Source organism: Moschus berezovskii, chromosome 5 (assembly GCF_049115385.1).
Source record: "Moschus berezovskii isolate FMDL1 chromosome 5, NW_MosBer_1.0, whole genome shotgun sequence".
In the NCBI taxonomy this organism is placed as follows: Eukaryota; Metazoa; Chordata; class Mammalia; order Artiodactyla; family Moschidae; genus Moschus; species Moschus berezovskii.
Window position 1 is genome coordinate 99849560 of NC_142464.1, and position 24714 is coordinate 99874273.

The following is a 24714-nucleotide window of genomic DNA, read 5'->3' on the forward strand; positions in this document are numbered from 1 at the left end:
TCATAAGCTTTACATAACCTAGTCCCTCTGACTGGAGTGCTCCTATGTCCCATGTCAACTCTAGGTGATTGGGGAACACTCTAAAGTTGCCACTCAGTTGCTGTGTATTATCTTCTTTTACATCACATTTACTAAGGAACTTTTCGATCATGTATCCTCAAGAACAGGGCCGAGGGCACACAGGTGCTCAAAAAACACTTGACAAACAGTGTTAAGTGGTTTGTCTTCATTAAAACAATTATGAAGGAAAACACACCCCCACACCCACCAAGCTATTTATAGAAATCATCCATGGGTTACACTGTCAAGTTCATTCTTTTGGATTATCTGTACTTTCTACAATGGGCACAGCATGCTTTTTTGTGTTAAAACACAGTACATAAATAATTCTATATACTGTTTTTGAAATTGAAAGGCACAAGTCAAAATTACACTCTCCTATACAGCTTCCTCTTTTTAGGTCCACTTCACATTAAAATCCAAGAGGGTTCCACTAGCACTCCTGCCTCCCCATCATGAAAGCATGGTTTTTTAAAACATATATTTTTAGAACACTCCTGCCTCCCCATCACGAAAGGCTGGTTTTAAAACTCCACATAACACTTTGTTTTTGTAGTTATGCAAGGGAACAATTTTGGATTCTTTGATACTACCTTTTTCCTCACCAAGACCTGGCTGTTTTACCCACAGTCTTTCAGGTTTCTAACATCACTCTAGTCCAAACTAGGACAATCACTCTACTATCATGGCTTACTGAAATACAGCATCCTTTCACCCAACTTACTCATTACTTAACTCCTTCATTTTGTTTACTCTGTAGCCAGATATTTCAAAATAGAACTACCATCCTGCCAAATAAACCTTCAACTTCCTATTGCTCGTCATAAAGACCAACCTCCTCAGTCAGCTTCCTAGTTTTTCCTTTAAAAAAAAAAAAAAGATGGAACCTGAGCCCACTCCCCTTGCCCCAATCTTAACCACTGGACTGTGAAGGAAGTTCCCTTAGCTACCTTAAATATGCAACCACTGTTTCAGACCTTTTAACCTGAGAGCAGGGAACCTTATTTCATCACTTATCAACAGTACCTAAAACACACGTGGCACCCAGAAGCTCAATAGTTAATGAATTAAATAAGCCAGTGAAAGTTAATCAGAATAGCATGAACAAATCTTCCTGCATCCTGAAAAATGGACAGAAGGGAGACAAAAATAAAATATTAAGCAGAATAGATGAGACTTCAAACATTTTTAGGTTAACAGAGATGTTCACTATCACAGAATTAGGTATGCACACCACTTAGAAAGAGAAGCATAGCAGTTAGAAAACACATTGCTTTGGACTTCTGAATTTTGAATTACCTAGGACTTCAAAGGGCTTGCCCCATAGCTCAGTTGGTAAAGAATCTTCCTACAATTCAGGAGCCCCAGTCGGGAAGATCCCCTGGAGAAGGGAATGGCAATCTACTCCAGTATTCTTGCCTGGAGAATCCCATGGACAGAGGGCAGGCTACAGTGCCATAGGTCACAAGTCAGACATGACTTAGCAACTAAACCACCACCAGGACTTTAAAAGGGGACAAGGCAAGATAGGATTAAAAAAAGAAATGTTTGAAACATAGTTATCGGGAGATAGTAGAAATTCAACTGTTTAAAAAAAAAATAACAGGTAACACTTACTGAACACCCCATACACTGTTTTAGGAGCTTCACGTATTAACTCACTGAATCCTCACACTCCTCCTCCTTAGTCTACAAATGAGTTAAACAGGAGCGCAGAAAATGGCTAACCACTGAATGGTGGAGTTCCCATTCAAGGTCAGGCTGTCTTCAAAGCCCACCTCTTATCATTACACTACATGACATTTACTGAATGGACAATATACTGAAGCTGAGTAATTCCTGGCCTAAATGAAACCATTCAGAGAAAACCTGTGGGGAAAGAGGCTGAGGACAGAAAGGACAGGTGTGTGTGTAGGGGGCAGGTGGTGGTGGTTATGGGGTGATGAGTTTATTGTCATAAAACTGAAAGCCTTCCAAGGGCAGCCAGCTTTATCAAAACTCTCAGGAGATCAAGGACAAAAGTAGTAATCTTACTGTGAATGTTTAATTCTAAACTCTCACTTATAGTATTTTGCCCAGTATTCCGTAATGCTAAAAACCAATTTCATTTCCTATTAATTCTTAAGTATAAGTTGTGGTTACATACTACATAAACAGGTTGGAAGATTTCAATTGTCAAAAATACCTTGAAAACTGAAGGAATTCTGACTTAACTATGCAAATGGCTTTCAACAAAGATCATATCTTTTATGATCTATGAACCCACTCGTATCTTTTATGAAGGGAAATCTCTTTCAGAACATAATGAAACATAATTCATTTATCCAGTCATTTACGATATTTTAGAATTCTGGCATTAGAATGATCAAGACAATTAATAGAAAGTCTTATGAAAACAGACTGAAAAGGAAAAAAAAAAATCAAGTTTTCACCTGAAGTTTAAATATAAATTATGATGAGCAAGTTATCCTGAAGAAAAAATATGAACATCTATTCATTACATTTTCATTTACTTGATACAAAGACTATATTAAATAACACAATTGAAACAAAGCATCATGTGTGGTTCAACTTTCAGATATTTTGTTCCATATTTCCTGGACCAAATGATATTTTACTCCTTCAAATTTGTTTAATATAGTATGGCACATACATTTTATCCCTTCTGAATAATGTTTTCCATAGCCATAAAATTAAATGTTATTATACATTATAATTAAAATTGAAAGTGAGCTTAACAGACACTTAGAAAAATCTTAAGTCTTACTTCCTAAAAGTACTTGAATAACAGTCTAGCTTTTCTCCAGTACAAACTAGTAAAGATTGATTTACGGAATCTTCATACAGTGTTAATAAATACATCAGGAAAAATTCACTTGTACTATCCCTATTAACAAAGTAAAAGTCTCAAGTTCTAAAATTACATGCCTTAAGATTTTATTTTTCATTTGAAGAATATATTTGTTAACTATGACTGAGTGATTCTTTTCCCTTTTAATATTCTTTTAGAGCTTCACAAATATGTTCCAATTGCTGAACTGGTCATGTCCATAACTTCTGATCACCTTGATCTTCCCATCCTCTTTTCCTTCTGAGATGAAGTAGCAATCCTTTGGAAAACCCAAGATTATTAAAACTAAATAAATAAATGTTTAGTAGTCTGCTTCTCACCTTCCTCACTACTTATTATTCTGGTCTAACATTCTCTATCTTGTTACCAGCTATCTAACTGAACTGGGATCGATCTCAGTTTAAGTAATTATGTTCAAGTCTTTTACTTAAATAATTTATGTATCAAATTTCACAAATAATAATCAGTTGATTTTATAACAATTCCTTATTTTACTGAGGTTGTGTGAAATGCAACTGGGAGAAAATATTTCGGAACACAAACCTACAGATTAAATTAGGGACATAGATAAAATGCTGCAGACATCAGTAGTTTATTGTTTGTTTAGTCCAAACACATTCAAAATGGAAACTCAAAGAATACTTTCCACCTGAAACAATTAAACTAGATACTACTAGCATATAATGCTTAACACATTACAGCAATAAAGATGGTAATCCATTGTCTTCTATACCTACTAAAGCCAAGATGGTAAAGCCAATTTGGTTGCAATAGTGTCATAAGGATAGAATAGAATATTACCATCCAAAAAATAAAAACAAACAAACAACAACAATAAAAAAACCCAGCAAATAACAGTTATGGTAGATGACTATTTTTACTCTGGTTCACTGAAACGGGGACAAAATGTTAAAAGTCCACAGTACTGCAGGTGAACAATCACCATGTAAACTTCTCCATGTGACGTTTTAATGTGTTATTCATGGTATGTAAAGACTGAAGCTGAATGGCTCTTTGCTTTAATTTTCTATTACACTTAACATTTATCATTACTTTTGGTGCCAGAACAGTTTTCATGGGTGGTAGGGCAATATCTTGGGTTGAAAATTTTATATATATATGTATATCAAATGAAGGAGAAGGAGAAAGAAATGAAACAGGAACAATATGCTATATATAAAAAAAGAAAACACTGACAAGAAACCACTTATTTAAAAGCAGTTTGAATAAAAGCTTTAAAACTCAAAAGTAATTTTCTTGTAAGAACTTCAAGTACTATACATGAGAAAGCGTAAATGTATTTCAAACAGGAAAAAAAATCCTTAAGCCCCCCAAAATGGAAACTGAGAAATCTGTGTCCCCAAAATATATCCAATAGTGCAAGACTTTTCCTCGAACATGGAAGACTTCATTCAAGGGGGGGAAAAAGGGATAGACTTAATATTACTTACATTGCCCGGTACATGAAAAACAAAATATGTGCATCATTTGCTAGTTTACTAAATAGCAAACAGTTTCATAATGAAGAAACAGTTTGCTATTATGTCAAGTGCATTTTTTGTTTGTTTTTACTAAGACAGAATGGAGAAGTCTTCCATGCTACAAGCAGCTTTAAGTGGTCACACTTATTTACCCCACTCCTGGCCTGAAACATCAGAAACTGGTAGGTACCAAATACTCCAAGCATAAAATCGGATATCCTTTGTCATATTTGTGGTTTACCGGAACTTGCTATAAAGACAGACAATAATCCAGCAGCTACAAACTTTGCTCACAGAATTGTTTAGAGATTCGTGTAAAAATAAAAGACTGTCGTCCCAGACTTAAATTCAGAGCCACTCGGGTGCTGACATCAGGTCAAGAATTGTGCAAAATGAATGACAGTTCCCTGCCCCCCCCAAATAGAAAATGCAAACACTTAAGAGCTGCTGTCCTTTTCTCTGAAAATTGCAGTATCCTCACTTCAGGTTTACGTGCCATTTATGGAATCTGACTGCTTTTAAAAGGTCACTAAAAATGTACATCAAGTTGACTGACTTTTCCAAGCACCTCAAGTGATATGCTTCAACGTTCACTTTCAGGCTAAGAGAAAAGTCAACAAGAGACTTTGACTCAAATAACTGACTTCCTCCTTCTCTCTCCCTCCTAAACACACAAGACTCCCTCCCACAGAGAACACAAAGTTGTTAACTGAAGAACAAGGTAAATAATATACTAGTCAATTTTACTGATTTTAAAGATACTGCAATTTTTATATACTTCAATGATTTCTCAACATTTTGCAGCTGTTTGGCTTTGCAGCACAGCAATTTATACACTATACTGTACAAAATTACCAGCAAGACTGGAATGATGTATTAATAGAAGGCACCATCATGCGTATTATATTACCAGAGAACAAAAATACAGTAAAGACAATTTTCACTGTACACAGCTTAAAGAAAGGAAAAGGGGGAGGAGGAGTGTGTTGAGCAGCCAGCCATCCCTGTACTGAAGAGGGGCAGGTAGAAAAAAACCTTAGATATGGAGCTACTAAATCTGGTCTAATATTCAAGACCATACATAGCATTTGAAGTTCTGATCTTTGTTATTTAGTTCATAACTAAATGACTTCTTTCTGGAATATACTTGTAGTCTTGTTAAGGTTTATGTGTACACACGCTGGTCACAGCAAGCAGGTAAAAATGCCCTCATCATTTCACAAACTATGCTCTACTGGAAAAAAAGATGAAAGATTTTTTCCCCTGTTGCCTCCTGTTGCAGATGTCAAGGTTAATGAGTTCAGAGTACCCATTAGTGCATTCTGATGAGTGCATAACAAGTTTCTGTTGGTTTGTATTTTTGGGGGGAGCCAAGAAAAAAAGGCAAGATTCTCCAATTGCACAAATTGCACTATTTGTGTTTCCAACAATAATAGGCAGAAACAGTAACACTTAAACAAAATGTGCAGCAGAGGATTTTTTTGACTCAAAGGACCTGAATTCAGTTGGGCATGTCCTTTTAAGTTCATTTTGCTGTAGATAGTTTTAAGATATGGTCATTTCTCAGTCCTTAATTCTCCAAGTCTAGATTTATAAATTAACAATGCGAATCCTGTTGTAAAATTGGGGAAATAATGTCCACCTCATTTTAACTGATACCAAAAGATGCTTTTCACATCAAAGAAATGATCAAAAAGGCTGTGTCACATTCCAAAGCCAAAAAAAAATTAACAAGAATGCAAACACGATGAATAATGTACCACTGCCAAGACTTCGCCAACAGTGGAGCCTCAGCGACGCTGTCCTGTGAAGCGGCCTTCCATCTGCCCAGCTCCTCTCCCAGAGCCAAGTTTCTGTGCCATGCCACCTCTCGGAGGGGGTCCTCTTCCGTCCCGGTCGCGCATCATTCCACCACCTACTATCCCCCGGGGACCACCAGGACCTCGATCACTTCGCCTGATATCCCGGCGGTCATCACCTCCACCTCGAGTTTCTCGCTCTCTGGCAGCTCTTGTCTTTTTCTCTTCCACATTTAAACGTACTTCCCCTCGAAACATAATTGGCTTTAAAAAGGAAGAAAAAAATGTACATGGGCAGGTTAGACAGTAATAGTGGTGTAAGAAATAGTGATTTTCTTACTTGCTTACATAAGTAAGAAAATCCTAAAAGACAAAAAAACTTTCCATAAAATTCTCAATATGCAATCTATTCTCAATATCCAACCTTCTTTACCAGAGTAAATAATGAAACAAATTTATTTTAAAATGACCCATACCTCAAATTTTAAAACTACTAACACATCTTTATTCTTTGCATAAATACTAGTTCATAATAAACTATTTTTAACTGTACCATTTAAAAAAGACTAATTCACATTAAATACAACAGGAATAATAAGGTATTCAATTATGCCATTTAAGTCACTTACTTTTGCAATTAAGATTCTCTGAACTGGTTCGGAGTCATCAAAAACCACAAAACCAAAATTTGGAAGCTTTCCCCCAACACCCTTGGTATTGATGCGAAGTTCCACAACATTTCCAAAACCTGTGAAAATATACATTACACAAAGGATAAAATATTTTAACAGAATATTTTGTAACTAACTGTTCAGAATGAAATATCTCATTCTTCCTGATCCGTTTCAAAATACAACTTACAAGCTGCTATACCCAGTGCACATTAAGGTACTTTCACTTTTTTTTTTTTTTATTACACACTACAAAATACAATGCATGCTACACAATATGCTGCATAATATACTAGCAGGGATAGAAGAGCATGACTGAGTTGTTCTTCATCAACCAGGAAAACGTTTCCTTAATCAATGTTCTCCAAACCCTTTGACACATAGTAACGGTTTACTCCAGAGACGCGCCTATCTCTTTCCATCAAATACCACTGATACGAATAATGGGCAACCCTTTTTTCCTTGCCCCCGTTACTGAACCTGTGGATGCGCGCGGTGGCCATTCCCGGGATGAACAAGCACACGCCCATGACGGCGATCCCGGGGAGAACCTCGAACCACATCGCAACGCCGTTCCCGAGGCCAAACACTCCCTTCCAGGTCCCTTAAAGGTGACCCGGCTTCGATCTCTTCCGGGTAAGCCCCGGTACTTTCACTCTTATAGGTCATTCACTTAAGATGCCAACTATTAGCCTATTCTGTTGCCCTGCATCTTTATCAGTCCATTCAAAAGGAAAAGTTACCTACACATTTTAGAGAGACAATTTTATTTTCTATATTAGATTTGTATTTGCCGGATGAATGCCATTTCCAAATTTAAGACTGATTCACCCAGCTCTTTCTTCTAACCCCCACAGAACCAGGTAAATCACCACTAAGTACAGTCACTGGGAAACATCTGATATAACCTTATACTCCTGATCAATTAAAGGTGACCAGTACCTAGAGATATACACACTGTGTACAGAGGTAAATGTTTTTTTTAAAAAAATCATATTATGAAAAAAGTACTCTCCTCAGTGTAGAACATATTTACAATAGAATACTACTAAGCCATTAAAAAGAATGAAATGATTCCATCTGCAGGAACATGGGTGGACCTAGAGATTGCCATACTGAGTGGAGTAAGTCAGACTGAAAAGGAGAAATAACATATGATATAATACATGGAATCTAAAAAGAAATGATACAAATGAACTTACTTACAAAACAGAAACAGACTCATAGAGAACGAACTTATGGTTTGGAGGGGGGATAAAACGGAAGGGATAGTTAAGGGAGTTTGGGATCAACATGTACATGCTGCTATATTTAAAATGGATAACCAGTAAGGACCTACTGTATAGCTACATGGAACTCTGCTCAATGTTTTGTGGCAGCCTGGATGGGAAAGGAGCTTGAGTGAGAATGGATACAAGTATATGTATGGCTGAGTTCCTTCACTGTTCACCTGAAACTATCACATCATTAATTGGCTAATCGGCTACACCCCAATACAAGATAAAAAGTTTAAAAAAATAAAAATGGGTAACTAACAAGGGGGAAGAAAAGTCTAAAAAAATTTTTTAAAAAAACTCTAGAAACTACAGCGAATCAAAATAGTTGTCAAAAATATTTGGCATTACCGTCAATTATCTGGAATATGTTATGTGAAAACCCTGATTATAACAGAATGCTTTCTCTGAAATAAAAGTCAAGAAGAATGAGTCTTATGATTAAAAAAAAAAATTCTCTTCGCCTTCTGCTTAATTTTACCATAAAGCAAAGTAAACCACTTACTCATGAAGAACTCTTTTAGTTCATTTTCATCAATATCATGTGGCAAGTTACCAACAAAGAGTTGATGACTATCTGGATAGCGAATTATTCTACGGTTGTCAGATTCATTCTGTTCAATATCTCCTCTGCCTGAGAAGAGGAACAGAGCAAATATTAAAGTTTACAATGTCATATAATAAACAACTAGTTCAAAGCAATGAAAGTTATAAACCCCAACACTTGATATTTTTGTTTTAGTTTAATGAGATAATAAGCTCCTCTGAGTTGTGGAACTGCCTATTATTAGTAGGTTAGTTAGAAAACAACATGACACTGAAGTGTTAACCGAGGGTACTGACTAGATTGCTAAAGTCCCTTCTTTTAGATCTACTGGTCTGATCACGTGAAAGCCAAGTATCAGCAATACAAGTATCTCTCCTTAACCAAACTCTTGCTATCACCCAGGCACCAAACTGAGTTTAGATAGAGAGATGTATTTGTACTAAATATTTGTTCAGTATTTTAAAGCTCACAAATTAATCTTGTATAAAAGATTGTTGTGTAACATTACAGCCAAATCAGTAAATTTAACAGCAATAATATGTCATTTGTATACCCTTTTATACACCTTAGGGTGCTCGTATCTACATATGTAAAACCTTACATGATCCTCTCACTAACGCAAGGAACAGAATGAGGCATATAAAAAAGGCATCACACAGAAACAGTCTGTGCAGTAACTGAGCGGTTTAAGAGAGTGTTATGATTTAAGGGTCTTACCCAAGATCACAAACTCAGTGACAAGGCTGGGATAAACCCCAGTTCCCATAACTCCTGGTTTAATAACACACTTTTTTTTTAAAATTAAAAAAGTATATTTTCTAAATATGATGTATACTATCTCCCACCTCCTCCCAAAAGCAATCTAAACATATTTATAGAATTCAAATAGAGGTTCTACATATATTAGCTAACAATGGAAACAAGTCAAAAATCATGGCAACTTACTTAATACCTAAGACAATCAAAATAAGAAGAATCAGGGTGTGCTTACTGTTTATCTGTGAAGAGATAAGAGTGCTAAGTAAGAGAGTAGGTTATTGGCAGCTCGGTTTTGAATTCTTAGAACCAGTGACAATAACCAAAGAAAACGTGTCTCAAAATTCTCTTATTATTTTCAAAATACAAGTCCCTATGACATGTCAACTAATTTCCCCCTCAAAGTTAGTTGTTTTACCCAGGCTGTATATATAGCAGGTTACTTTAGCCTTTAAGCAACTTGTTACTAAAAGGATTTGCATATAAAATACATTATAACTAAAATTTTTTTCAGTTCAGTTTTCTCTATCTCTCCAAGTGCTAACTGCTGAAGCTCACAGGAGGGGCTTGGCTCACCTGGTCGTGGTCCTCTAGGAGGGAAACCGGGTCGTTCTCTAGGTCGCTGTTCACGCACACGAGGCGGCTGAGACTGAACTTCTGGTTTAGCTTCCACTCTCGGCTAAAATACAAGGGAAAAAAACACATTATAAAGAAAGACATTCCACAGGAGAAAAACAACCAAACTAAAGCAACAACCAAGTCACCAGCAGGCACTATGGTAATTTTAAGTCTAGAATATTTTTAATGTATGTCCTATATATGTGAAACAAATTTTTATAAAGATATTCTGTACCAATCTAGGACTGTAGGGTAAATTTTGTTTTCTCACTCTAGGTTATAATTCATAATAAGCTGTTTTTTACAACCATATTTTTTCAATAAAGTTACATCCACATTGAGACAGATACTGCTACAAAAGTAAAAAAATGCAAGATGAGCCATTTCATATAAGTACATATACAAAATAAAAAGCCATCTTTATCTTTGGAAGACAAGAATATATGACATACTTCTAATTAGTTTGCTGCCCTTCAAATTTAGTGCTTAGCAATATATAAACCCCACATCATGAATAATTTTTTAAATCAATATTTTGGTAATTCAAAATATAAAATTTAGCATACTCTGGCACCTAAAAATACTACCTTAAAGTTAAGATGCACACAAAAAACAATATAGGAAATGTTTATAGCATCTCAAACAGTCAAAGAAGTCCTTTAGCTCCCTGTTGTTCTTCCTTATGAGAGAGGTATGCATTTATTTAAGGACTGACCCCAACAATGCTTCTTAACTGTTTCTTGGGGGTGGTAGGAGAAGTAATAGATCATTTTAAGTTACCCTCCAAAAGTTTCTGCTAAAATTAAATAACTATGTTAAAAACAAAATGATATCTACATGTGTTACCTTTTCCTTCATACATGGCATTTTCAGTATTTTCAACTTCTTCAGGCAGTCTATTGCCCAAATACTTATGGTCCAAGGAAGAGAGAAAACATATGCACCTTCAAAGAATGCTGAAAACACTCAGCAGGAATATGGATAATGTGTCAAGTCAAAAAACTAGTTATCTTTATGGCTGACCACCTCTGAGTATCTCAGCCCAAGAGTGGCTCAAACTCTTTCATAGTTTATGTAACTGGGATACTATAATTTGCAAGGACAAATTTTGGTATAAAGAGCTATGTTTCTTTCAAAGACAATTTAGTTTCACCCACTGTAACCAAAAGGTATACTATCTCCTATCCGAGCAGTCTTTAATAAACTCGCCTGTCTCACTCACTTATTTTTCTTCTAGATTTCCTACTTCTCTCAAAATGAAGTTGCTTCCCCCATGTTCTAGAATTTTTAGCTAAAATTTTCAATGTCTAACTCTTTCAGGTATTTAAATTATTTATGTGTATTTATTCCTACAAAGACCATATCTTATTTCTACACCAGAAAAAGTACCAGGTACAGTGCTATTAGACACAGATGCTCAGTAACTAATGGTTCATTTAAAATTAAATTATATTTGGTTCTCTAATTCAAAACATGTAGGAGAATGTTCTAGCCTGACCAGGGAACCAACATTATAGCCCTAAGACCACTGCTATCTGTAATTGGAATTTAAGACTACATAATAATTTGATGGAAAATATGATGCCTGGAAAAGGCAAGTTATTTAGAAATTTCAACTGAGGAAGGCAGGGCCTAAAAGCACAACTTGAACAGTATGAATATAAAACCTTATTAAAGAACAGATATTTTCTAAAGTTTCATGAAGCTAGTACTTAAGGAACAAAAATAGCAAATCATACTTTTTAAGTATCTAGAAAAACCTCAACTCATTCAATCCAAAAAAAAAAGAATTCTAGCTGACTGATTAAGATTCTTTCCAAAGATTACTGAAACAAAAATAACTACAGATAGCAAAACAAAAAAGTTCTTATTATCCTTTAAGGATTTGATATTAAAAACACAAGTTTAAATAAGTTCCAACATCTTACAAATAACCCATACATGAATTTATCAACTTTTTAGATATTTGATGTCAGTACAAGAAAAATATGAGACAAAAAAATTTTTATCAATATTTCTTTCATTATGTCAACTAAACCAGCTGTGCACTTACAATTCTTCAGGATTAATTTCATGGAAACTTCTTGCTCCAAGGAGATAAAGTAAACTAAGACAACCACATACAACCTTCAGGGCCCGAAAATTAATTCCATGCAACCAGAAAGTGTGCTCACATGACAAATTCCACAAATGAAAGCAAACAGAATATGAAATAAAAATGAAACCATCAAATCAACTCAGTAACAGCAGGTAAAACCACAACTAATGTGTACTTCAACTGAACAAAAGCTATTTAAATGAACTAATCAACTTCCAACAAATCTGCCAAGAAAATAACTACTTCTAAATTAACGCCTACCAATACTTTGGAATTACATTTAATTCTCCTTTTATTAATGTGTGCTAAGTTGCTTCAGTCATATCCGACTCTTTGCAACCCCATGGACTGGGACCCATCAGGCTCCTCTGTCCATGGCATTCTCCAGGCAAGAATACTGGAGTGGGTTGCCATTTCCTCCTCCAAGGGATCTTCCTGACCCAGGGATTGAACCCGTGTCTCTTATGTCTCCTGCATTGGTAGGCAGGTTCTTTACTACTAGCACCACCTGGGAAGACTTTTATTAATAATCTATGCTCAAAGTGTTAAGGAAATGGATACTATACCAAAATGACAAAATAAAACTGAACAGTTTATTAAAACAAGAGGAAAACAATTATGAATCCATTCTTATACAGCTTAAGGAGATCAGAAACTTGTTTTAAAGTTTAAATTATAAATTTTTAAAATTTTGTCTTAATAAGAGGATAGGTTATTAAAATACAATTCAGTCTCTTACCCTTTTTTTTTTTTCTTAAACTTAAAATTTTATTTCTCTAGACAAGAGGCTAGGATCTAATACAATGTAATACACAGACATGACTTAGACATAGCACTCCTCTTCTTTGATGTAAACACTCTTCTTCTTTGATGTAAACAGAAATACATTCCCCTCCAAGGGCTGAAGAACCTACAGGCTTGCATGGGTATCTAACTGCATGAATTCAAAGCCCTACTATTTATATAGCTGTCTGACCTTAGGTGAAGTACTCAAAGTCTCAATTTACTTGTCTGTGAAACAGGAATAATAATAGTAACCATTCTCACAGGTGGGTTGCAGGGATTAGGTAAGAATAAATAAGTACTTTGCACAATGTGTGGTGCCATACTAAAGGCGTAATAGGCATTAGTTACTCTAACTTTTAACTAGGGGTAAGTTTAAAATAAATGTAGCCAACTCTCTGAAATTCAAGTAATAATCCAAAAGATTCCAAACACAAATCTGGTAAGAAATGAAGAATTCCAAAAGAAAATTCAGAAATCACTTATTGCGTCTTCAGATGGGTAGAAAAGTACAATCAGTACTTGGCAAAATAATTTTCTTCATTAAGACAGACTTCTAGTTTGTGATCTGAGGTAATTACTCAGTATTTCCTGAATATCTAGCTGAAAAAAAAAAAAAGAAAAACTACCACAAGGCCATGTATTCTATTACATAGCTAATTATGTTACCAACACCAGGTAGACTGCCTAATAATTACTAGCTACTTTTGAAATCTCACAGTTTCAATGTTTAGAGCACAAAAAGAGGTGTATAAACACAACTTTATGTGCACTAACCATTTAACATGTAAATTTTATACCGGAATGAAGCTTGACTCAAAATGTAGGAGAAGTACTGGATACCCTTTAACTGTGCCTATTTACTTTAGAATTTGGTTAACTCTAAAGTATATCTAATGAACACATTAGGTAGCCAGTGTCTTTATTTTTCAATGTTTTTGAAAGCTCTGAGGTGGGTAAGATGACAGACAAAAGGCAGAATACTAGAATGATCAGTTAAGGTGAACACTACAGTCATAAGTTGGTACAGGCTTCAATTAAACAGTATGAACCACTTACAGACTGAGAGCTTAGGCAGTGCATTTTTTTTTTTTTTTTTAGTTTTCTGTTTAAAAAAAAAAATAACAATGATTCTTTATAATGCCATACTACTTTGTGGCTTTCAAATTTCTTCCCTAAAATATTTTTGCTAAATGATATTTTAAACTTATAAAAAGGAGTTTTTTGGTTATTTTAAGGCGGCTTTTAAATGACAATATATATTGTTAAAACTAACTAAATCTATATTTCACACACCCATACCCCAAATACCACCTATGCAGATGATGAATGGAGAGCTGGCATTTAAAGTGGGTGCAACTGACATTTAATACAATTTTTTGTATATTTAATCCATAATTTCTGATTGACTCATTTTAAAAAGTATGAAAAAGATAAGCAATTGGCAATGTAACAAGGATACAATCCAATGTGTTCACAGATTGGTTACCTGTGAGACTGGTGCTTTAACATGGGGTGGAATTCCAGAGGAAGAAACAGTGCCACTAGGAGGCAGGTTTTTACTGGTCACTGAAGCCCAGGAGAAAGCCTGCAGGAAATGCAACAAACCTAGACTACTAATCATGGAAAACCACCAACATTCCTATAGGGAAACTTCCAAATATATATTTTCTTTTCATTTCTAAACTATTGCTCTATATTGGAGGAATCCTAAAAAGAAAGGCACACACACACATGCCAGTCTATGTGCCAGGTTTCAGAATCTCATTATGCAAGATTATGACTGTCTGAACTACTAAATAAATCCACAATCAAGTTCCTATATGCTCTAAGTAGATGAGCAAGTGGCAAGCAAAACCACTAACCACTACACATATAAGAACCTAATAGAATCAATTTATTTCCCCTTTGGGGGGAAGATAAGGTGTTGTGATGGCGCTAAGGGGAGAGAGGAAGGACAGGAAAGAAGAGAGTACTAGCTGGAAACTTTAACAGACATTCACAAATAGAACAAGCAATCTCCTCCTCTCACTACCCAAATATACCTACTTTACAGAAAGACAAAAGATGTTTTAGGTAGGTTTAAATGAAACACTATGGGTATCACTCATCTTTCCAAGACAGTTTGGTGTAGTAAGGAAATTGTTTCCATTTAAACCAGAAATAGCACACGTATCACTTGTTTTACCAATAGGCCAATTTGTTTTAAGTTGGGAAACTGCGTGACTCCTGTTTGCATCCGTGTGTAGAGGACTTAATCCAGAATGGAAGAGCAACTCTCGGCTTTATTACATGGACTCAAATAATTTCATGTATGGTACTAAACACTGCACACAGATAAGAATCAATCTTAAATTTTATTCTGAGGGGTGTTTTTAGGGGGTGAAATACGATTTCCTCAGAATTACCAAAAAAACCCCACAGCTTCTTTCATACACGTAAAAGAAAGCATAGTTTACTATTCAAAAATTAACATAACAGAACAAAGGTCATGCTTCATTAATGGCACCGTATGAAAGCGTGATGTTACGAGTCTAAAGAGTTCCTCTGATCTAACCTTTGGTGGTTCCTGTGGCAGAGAAACAGGTTCAACAGGCGGAGGAGAAGCAGACTTCTCCTCTAACTCTTCCAAGTTCTTCTCCTCCACTGGCGGTTTCAGCTCTTCAGTCTTTGCTTCAGATTCTGGCTCAGGTTCAGGTTCATGCGAGGATTCTTCTAAAGGCTCCTCTATGCCATTACTACAATAAAACATTTTGTTCACTTTTCAGTAGGAGTGAAATGATCAACTCAAATATGAGAAAATTCAGCATTTCTCTAATTAATGGGCACAACAAGTAATATACACTGTTTTGAAGCAAAGTTCACTAAGAACCAGAAGGCAGAAGGAACAATACTCTCTCAAGCAGCATTTCTTTAACCTAAATGTAAAAACTGGATTATTCAACATGTTTACTTTAGCACTATTAGGAAATAAGGAAAACCCATTATTTAAAAAATACTCCGTGTTGTCCCAAACAGTACACGTTATTAGCAAGTGATCAGTTTTAGGCCAAACCATGTTCAATTTTTTAATTAAACGTAAGAATGCTTTCCAAATTTCTTGCATATACGTGAAAAATAGGCACTGGCTACATAGCTTTATCAAGAATTTACTTTCAGCAACAATTCTAGGAACAAAAACCTCTTGTAACTACATGATATGAATAGTTTAGGCCAAATTTGGCCTTGCAATCACTATTCTTACGTCACAGGGTGAGCTTCATAGTAACCACTGTTAGCATTCTCCTGCACAGGTTCTGGAGATGGTTGTCTTTCCTCTTGTTCTTCCTCTACTTCATCTTCTGATTCTGACAACACATAATACACCACATCTCTTTTTAAGAGGCTTAATACACAATTTCAGACATGTATTTTTAATGTTCAAAGAAATCATAAAATAGTTTTAAAATAGCATATTTCTTGAAAGTACAAAGGCACTTACTATTCCTTGTTCTCTTAAAAAAGAGCAAGCAAGATGAAGTTTGGAATTACACTATTTGTAAAAAAGATCTATTAGTAAGAAAAGGAAAGGGTAGGGAAAAATGGTCTTTTTTAAAAACTATATTTATTTATTCGGCTGTGCCATATCTTAGTTGCAGCATATGGGTTCTAGTTTCCTGACCAGGTATCAAACCCAGGCCCCCAGCACTGGGAGTGCGGAGTCTTAGTCACTGGACCATCAGGAAAGTCCCTGGAAAAAATGGTCTTAAGGTCATAATTCAGTTTCCTTTGCCACATTAATTCAATGAAGCAATAATGACAGAGAATCAGAAAAAAACTGATGTACATCAATAGATGATTAAATAATTATGATATAGACAAAAAAATATCAACAGCTAACAAAGATGCATTAGATGAAAAAAAGGCCTAGCTTTGAATCAGCTACTTCCACTTTTAGGAAAGTGTCAGTCGGTATAGAATACAACAAAATTCTGTAGTAGTCACCAAATTCTTGGTTATCTATAGAGAATGACATTGAAGGAGATTTTTTTCCCACTTTCTGTGTATATATAATTTCATATAAAGAACATGTTTTTTAAACAAACAAAAAAAGAACAAAAAGGAGTAAAGGGGCTTTGACTCGGTTAGGGAGTCAAATTTCTGTAAGTTTCACACTTTACATGCCATTAAAGAGTACTAATACCAACAAAACCCTTGTATCTTGAAAGTAACCTCACCTTCATCAAGTTCTGGTTCAGAATCACCAAATACTTCATCTTCATAACGAAACATATCATTGTGAACATAAAACTTATTTGGAACAGATCCCTATTAAAAAAAAACACCCACATACTCCATAAATACCCAAAAACGTGGTATGACATAAAGAGAATAAAGTTTTTATTTTAATACAGAAATAATGTAGACTGAATATAATTTTCCAAAGCTGACCATGCAATGTTAATATAAAGAAAATCACAGAATACTTAAACTCAAGAAATGACTACTTTCAAACTATTAAATAATATACTTTTAATATTATTTCTGTAATCTTAATCTTCAGTTTGCACATTTGTATCAGGATCTCAATTTTCTGCTAAATAGTCAAAGCACAGAAAGTTCAAATAAACGAACAGTTGCAACACAGATTTCTCAAAAACAGCTACATGCATACCTATACCTGTAAGAGGAAACTCTAGCCATTTCAAGCAACTAGTTAACCGCAAAATGAAATTACATAAATGAAAATTAATTGAAATGAAAACTTACTTCAGGAGCCAGAACAAAGGTTTGCATAAACTTCCTCTCTGGCTGTCCACTGTTAGACAGCAAACCCATGACCTGGACCACTACTCCATCACTCAAGGTTGCATGAGCATCCACATGACGAATTTTAGTATGACATTCGCTGAAGTTCAGAGATAATACTTTGTGGTGTATATCCTTTATTAGGAGAAGGTGGGGAGGAAATACAAACTCATGATATTGCATTACCTTTTTAATACTAAGTTACCTATTCAATACTACAGACTTCCACCGATTTCCTCACAACTCTAGAACACTAACTACTTAATCTCTCTACCTCATTTGAATCCATTCCACCATGCTATGCATTACTGACAGACTCATGCTCCATAAACTATGTTGACTACTACATGATCTCACACGTGGTTTTACTTTACTGCTTGTCTGCATTTCTTTCAATTTCCTCTTGTTTGGTAACGCCAATCCTATAATTCAGAGACTAGCTGAAATCCCACATCCTCTACGAAGTCATAAGGAATATATTTCTATTCATTCCTGTAACATAAGGTTTAGCCCACATTTCTATAAATGTTATACACTGTCTCAACTGTTTCAGGTATAAAATACACCAATGATATAAAAATGTCCCATTTTCTCTTTTGTATCCATGACAATGCTAATACTGTGCTTCCTACAAAATCAATGTTTATAAGAACTCAAAGCACATTTGACAAGTATTGCAACATAAACTTTAGCACAGCTAACTGATCACACTCAAGAAGAAATCCATGGGCACAAGAAGACTATTTTCCAAATCTCTAACTTAAATAAAATAATCTTAACTTAAACAAGTTAAAGTAAGTTTAAATTTAAGTCAAAATAATCTTAAATGTATATGAAATTGACACTTACATTTTGGCCATAGACAGCCTCCTGGGGCTTTCCACTAGCATCTACTCCACCATGAACATAAGAAGAATTCCTGCCATAAAACCTATAAAAGCATTGATAATGATTAACATTAAGTTACGAAGAGAAAGAAGTCTAAGAGGGAGTAGAGTCCTGGTATTAAGCAGAGCTAGTTTCCAGGTCTGGCTCTGTCACTCATTAGCTGTATAACCTTGAGACTTACAATCTTCAAGTTCACTTTCCTTGGTAACATGGAACAAGAGTAACTTCTCCACAGAGTTACTATAAGGATTAAATGAGCAATGACATAGAATTCTTAGTGTGCCTGGCTATTAGTTATGCTGTCTTTAGCTATTCTCATCTTACTGTATCTATATGCTGTTAAATGGGAAAATGAGACATTCAAAATATATTCTGAATACTGATGCTGCTATTTATTTACCCATTTTTGTCAAATATAAAAACTCAGTTTAGATCTGTTTGGAATCAGATACTATTTAACATTTATTCTACTAAGAGTTCCAAATGACTACTAATTCCAAAGGCTAAGGTTAAAAGTTTAGATTTAAATTAACTGAAATAATTCAGAAATCAAGTTTAATATATATATATGTATATTATTTTAGCATCTAATTTCTCAATATTTTTATACTACTCTTAAGTACATGATAAATTAGTGTTTCTCTGGTATTACATAAAGCAACTAGGAAATCTTCCTAAATTAAGGTTATCAAATATTATATAATTCTAGTCTTGATGGAAATTATTTTTTTTATAAAAAGAACTCAGCTCCTTTTGAAATAAAACATGGAAGACTTCCTCTATGACAAACAACTTTCTCAGTGCACTACACATGTATTGATTCATTCTAGTCTCCTAACACCCTCAGGACTAACCTAAGTGCTGTTATCTAAATGAACAAACTGAAGTTCAGAAGCGGTTAAATTAACTCCTCAAATGTTACACACCTATCAAGTCAGAACAGCTGGCTCCAAAGCCCATGCTTTAACCACTACCCATATTTTTTAATGTTTACACTGTTCTCTCTGATGTACTACTGGCAAGCATGTATACAGTTATCATTTGGACAATTTGGCTGTTAACTGTGCATAAGAAAAGCTTTAGAGAAAATCATACCTTTGATTTAACAATTCTATTTCTAGGAAATTATCCTAAGAAAACAACTAGAAAGATGCCCAAAAATGCACATGTAAGGATATGTACTACAGTGTTAGTAACTGAAAATTTTAAAACAAACTTAAAAGTTTTTATTAATAGGGAAATCTGCTATACAAGTTAAGTATAAAACAGAAGTCTGTGCTGTTACCTGAAATTATGATAGAGAATCTTGTTTTTCCTTGTTATAAAAAGTAAAAGTTAAAAATGCTAATTACCTACACTGTGAAGATAAAATTTCAGATAATGAAAAGCCTTAATAATTCCATTCTCAAACTCACATATACTGTCAACAGGAATGTTTTTATTTTTATAATCAGAAAGATGTACAGGTACTGATTCTTTTTTTGGGGGGGCAGTGTTAGTTATCTAAAAATGTCTCCTGGAATAACATAGGGAATATTACACACATGCTTAACAATGGCAGGGCACAATGCAAAACAGAACTTAAGAATGCCCAGCACATTTATAAAGAGAACCCATATATAAAAGAGAAAAGTCCTTTAACAGTCTTTCCCATGCAAAGCGGCAATGACATAATTATCCTTAACTCATCTGGCTAGTGTGTTCTACAACAAACGCTGGCAAAGCCTAATCCTTACAAAGGTCTCACCTATCTTTGACCTACTAAAAAATACACCAGGTAGAAAAATTATAAATACTACCAAAGAGTCGGACACGACTGAGCGACTGAACTGAACTCATAATATAAATCAATTTCATTTCAATCTCCGGAAAAAAGTAAGCTTATACATATCTTGCCAAACTAGTAAACAAGGCTACTGTTGGCGTCTCACAAAGGAATATTTTCTTGTGAATCAATCTGAAGGAATTTTCACAAATGAAATCAATTAACTGATTCATTTCCTAACACTGCTACAGAGAACTTTAAAAACCAAACGAAATAACTTAACCTGTGATTTCCATCAAGACTAGAAGCCATTAGTTGGTCAAGTCTGTGGTTTTAAAAAAAAAGAAAAAAACATAAAATACCAGACTATGTAATTGTGTATGAGTGTGTGTACAGATGTGAATGTGTTATATAACAGGATCTGATAAGAAGTGTTTTCCTTACTGTAGATTTCATTCCAGGAGGAAACTTGAAAAAGATGGGTTTTATGCCATCAGACTGTTAAAATATTGGATGAGCTTTGTAAAGATACTTGGCAGGACGTGAGGAGACAGGAAAGATAAAATTTATATGCAATCATATTCAAGAAAATAAAAGTAAATAAAAATAGTAAATAATCCAATTAAAATTTACCTGTGTAAATATTCTGGAGCTTTATTCAGCAAAGTATAATATTGCCTCACAAACTCCCGCCCTACAAGCAGCGGACTGGGCTTCTCCATAACCATTTCTTTGCTGCACAATGTCAAATACTAGGGAAACAAACATAAGAATAATAACTCTTAAAAGTCATCTTTGTTAAATACCATGAAGCAAATTTTCTTAGCCATTCAAATGAAAATAAAATATCACTTATTAAAAAATAACAGTAAAATAATAAATTCCCAATAACTACTTATAGCCTCCAACACTTGCCATTTCCTCCTTGTCTCTATGTCTCTATTTCTTGATCTCCCTATGGCTCAATGTGGCAAGTCCAGTGCTGTCTCAGACTAGGTAGCACCATAATGAAGTCTTTTTACTCATGGCATATTTTTCCTTTGGGGAACATTATCTCTTAGATTCTAATGGTTTGTTTCTGAAAACTAGGCAGAGGGCACAACTCAGGACTTGTATAGACAGTAGTAGCTTTTGTCTTCTTTATGTAATATTCTCGCCTTCTCAGGATTAATTTCACTGTTTCAAAATCATAATAATTACCATTAAAAATCAGCAATACTCGAAATACTCAGATAATGGTGTTTCACATTTAGTGCATGTCTTTTCAACCTTTCTTGCTATTAATTATCTAACTACATGTCAGGCACTGTTCATAGTAAGTGGGATACCTCAGTGAACAGGACTCTAGCCCTCAGAGTTTATAACCTATCATGGAATACAGACAAGCAAACAGGGAAAAGAATGGGTGAGGTGCGACCTAAACGTACCTCTAAGTCCCAACTCTCAAAGATAAACAAGTAAAAAATAAAAATAGAAACATAACCTTTCATCATTTAAAGTAAATAATTTATATCTATAGCCCTCCAAACAGTAAAAGTCATAACACTAGGAATTTGAGAAATGGGAGGAAAAAAGAGAAAATATGAGTATCACTAGTTTAAATACACATATATACACACGTTTGTGTGTGTGAAAACTACTGAGCAAATCAAGATGCAGTTTAAATTCCTGTTAACAAATAAACTTCAATGTGGGTTTTTTTGCGGCACGAAACTTGCTGGATCTTAGCTCCCTGTCAAGGATCAAACTCATGCCCTCGGCAGTGAAAGCTAGAAGTCCTAACCACTGGACTGCCAGGGAATTCCCTCAAAGTAGGTCTCCTTTTAAAAATTTTCACAAAGATAGCCCACCATTCGGAGAAGGCAATGGCAAGCCACTCCAGTACTATTGCCTAGAAAATCCCATGGATGGAGGAGCCCGGTAGGCTGCAGTCCGTGGGGTCGCTAAGCACGACTGAGCGACTTCACTTTCGCTTTTCACTTTCACACATTGGAGAAGGAAATGGCAACCCACTCCAGTGTTCTTGCCTGGAGAATCCCAGGGACGGGGGAGCCTGGTGGGCTTCTGTCTATGGGGTCACACAGAGTCGGACACGACTGAAGTGACTTAGCAGCAGCAGCAGCAGCCCACCATTATCATTACAACTGTGATGCTTTTTAATGAAAATCAGATACCAGCCATAAAGGAGCCTACAGATAAAACTCTATTAAATTAATCCTGGTGACTCCCAACTCAATTTTTACATAATGCTGTATTAGGTTCCCTGTTTCTCCTTTTGCAATTGTCCTGAAACTCTCAGTTGATATTTTTTAAAAAGAAATCTTTTATATTTTTATATAATGCCTAACTGCTTCCAGTGCCAGTCTGGGGAGAGGGGCAGTGGCAAGAAGTCCTTGAAGCAGCCGAAGAAACAGGCAAAGGAGATGGAAGAGGAAGGTAAGGTAAGCAGTAACAAAAAGCAGCAGAGAAGCTGGAGGAGCTAAAAGCGAAGGCCATGCGGAAGGCGCACGGAGCCACAGGCAGAATTTGGAAATCTGGCAAAAAGCTGTTCCTTATGCCTCAGGTGACAGTAATCCTTACTTCCACTGCTGTTTAAACACTGCATTCTCTTCCAATAACATTTTTTTGCCACCTATAGCTAGAATAAAAAGCTTCCCTGGTGGCTCAGTGGTAAAGAATCCATGTGCCATTCACTGCAGGATTAGCAGGTTCAATCCCTGGAACAGGAAGATCCACTGGAGAAGGAAATGGCAACCCACTCCAGTATTCTTGTGTGGGAAATCCAAACCCCATGAACAGAGGGGCTTGGCGGGCTACAGTCCATGGGGTCACAAAAGAGTTGGACCTGACTTTGCAACTAAACAATAACAAATAAGCTAGAATAAAGTGCTGTCTTGGAGCCCGTGGCACATTCAAGAAAAGATATGTTCACACAGTGGCTTATCCCTTCAGTTCTCCCTTAGTCATTTCTATCCTAGTTGTGAGGTCAAAGTAAACCCAGCCTAGAACCCAGGCAGTCTGTTCTTCAGTCTTTGCTCTACCTTAAATTTTGTGCCACCTACAATTTAAACCAACTCATTAAAAAAAAAGTTAATGCACAAAGCAAAATTAGACACAATCATTTCAGGTGCCATTAGTTTCCCCCAAACCTGAAAATCGCCAACAGTAAGAATTAACAAATCCTGATGCATAAAGAGAGTTATTTGCTATGTTTAAAGAAATGAAGCAGGGACTTCCCCTGATGGCTCAATGTTCCGAGAATCCACCTTGCAATGCAGGGGAATGGGGTTGATCCCTGGTTGGGGAACCAAGATCTCACCTGTCACAGAGCAACTCAGCCTGAGCATTGCAACCATTGAGCCCATGCACCACAACTAGAAAGCCCAAGCACCACAAGGAAAGCTCCTCTATGACACAACGAAGACACAGGCAAATAAAGTCTTAAAAAATAATGAAGAAAAAAAAACAGTATTTTTATTAAGAATGATAGGCAAGGTTGGGGAACAGGAGATTTATCTATTAAAATTTCATAAAACAACAAAAAGGTGGAAATTATGCACATTTAAAACTACTGTTAACAACTGATGTTAAGCTGGGGCAAAATACTAATTTACCCTCTGAATAAAATATTATGTACAAAACAGTTCTGTTCAAAGCTCAATGGCAAAAAACACTATTAGGTATTGTTTCTGAGTTTGGGGATTCTCATTTTTCCCTTTTTTACTTCTCTACTTCGAGATTTTCTTCAGCGAGACTTTGTTACTTATCCTAATTTCTCATCACATTTATAAAGTACACATTCACCTGCCATTTTTGTCACCTACATATAACCAAAAAAAAAAAAAAAAAAGTTATCACACGAATCAATACCAAAGAAAGGTCAAAATACACTGGAGTTTTTGTAACAAAGTTCAAGAGAGGCTTCACATTGCCCACTACCTTTACAGTCACTAAAGGAAATAGACATGAAGCCCTGATATAACAGCTATACGTAAGAGGCTGGCTGTGCAGAGTCCAGTTTTTAAAAGTTACAGGTAGACTCCCACAGGGAATAGATGAAATGAAGATGTTACATAGAGGACGGTGTTCCAATTAAATACACTGACTTAAATGGACTCAATTTAGAGGGCTAAAATATAATTGACTGATGGGAAACCAACTACATTAACCAGAAAGTAAAAAGTATGGAGGGAAGGGGTATGGAAAGCAACCTCACTCTACTTTTAACAACAGGTTAATTTACGTATTCTATACAAACAATAAGGGAAGCTACAAGGGCTTCCTTTGTAGCTCAGTCGTTAAAGAATCTGCCTGCAGCGCAGGAGACCCAGGTTC

General features: G+C 35.5%; 2 protein-coding genes across 3 annotated transcripts in view; both read right to left on the reverse strand.

Annotated features, from left to right (window-relative positions):
• Positions 1 to 3484: 3484 nt before the first annotated feature.
• Positions 3485 to 24714, reverse strand: part of G3BP2 (G3BP stress granule assembly factor 2) — a 39912-nt gene continuing 18682 nt past the window's right edge. Inside the window, exons 2-12 of one of the 2 annotated variants that reach the window (XM_055434826.2) lie at positions 21013 to 21131; positions 18576 to 18657; positions 17688 to 17861; positions 17156 to 17246; positions 16183 to 16285; positions 15496 to 15676; positions 14428 to 14526; positions 10016 to 10118; positions 8642 to 8770; positions 6821 to 6939; positions 3485 to 6455 (exon numbers count right to left, since the gene is read on the reverse strand). In XM_055434826.2, the coding sequence (XP_055290801.1) occupies positions 6183 to 6455; positions 6821 to 6939; positions 8642 to 8770; positions 10016 to 10118; positions 14428 to 14526; positions 15496 to 15676; positions 16183 to 16285; positions 17156 to 17246; positions 17688 to 17861; positions 18576 to 18657; positions 21013 to 21107 (1449 nt within the window). In that variant the 5' untranslated portion in view covers positions 21108 to 21131 and the 3' untranslated portion in view covers positions 3485 to 6182. The remainder of the gene's footprint in view (positions 6456 to 6820; positions 6940 to 8641; positions 8771 to 10015; positions 10119 to 14427; positions 14527 to 15495; positions 15677 to 16182; positions 16286 to 17155; positions 17247 to 17687; positions 17862 to 18575; positions 18658 to 21012; positions 21132 to 24714) is intronic. The other variant, XM_055434827.2, reaches the window with a different exon arrangement.
• LOC148777879 (NADH dehydrogenase [ubiquinone] 1 alpha subcomplex subunit 1) lies at positions 7081 to 7519 on the reverse strand. The gene has a single exon (XM_088836393.1). It carries the CDS (start codon positions 7423 to 7425, stop codon positions 7213 to 7215), a length of 213 nt encoding a protein of 70 aa, XP_088692519.1. The 5' UTR covers positions 7426 to 7519; the 3' UTR covers positions 7081 to 7212.

What these genes read in the sequence shown, in the direction of transcription:
- LOC148777879 (XM_088836393.1), bottom strand. Translation starts at nt 7,425, where the DNA reads ATGTGGTTCGAGGTTCTCCCCGGGATCGCCGTCATGGGCGTGTGCTTG.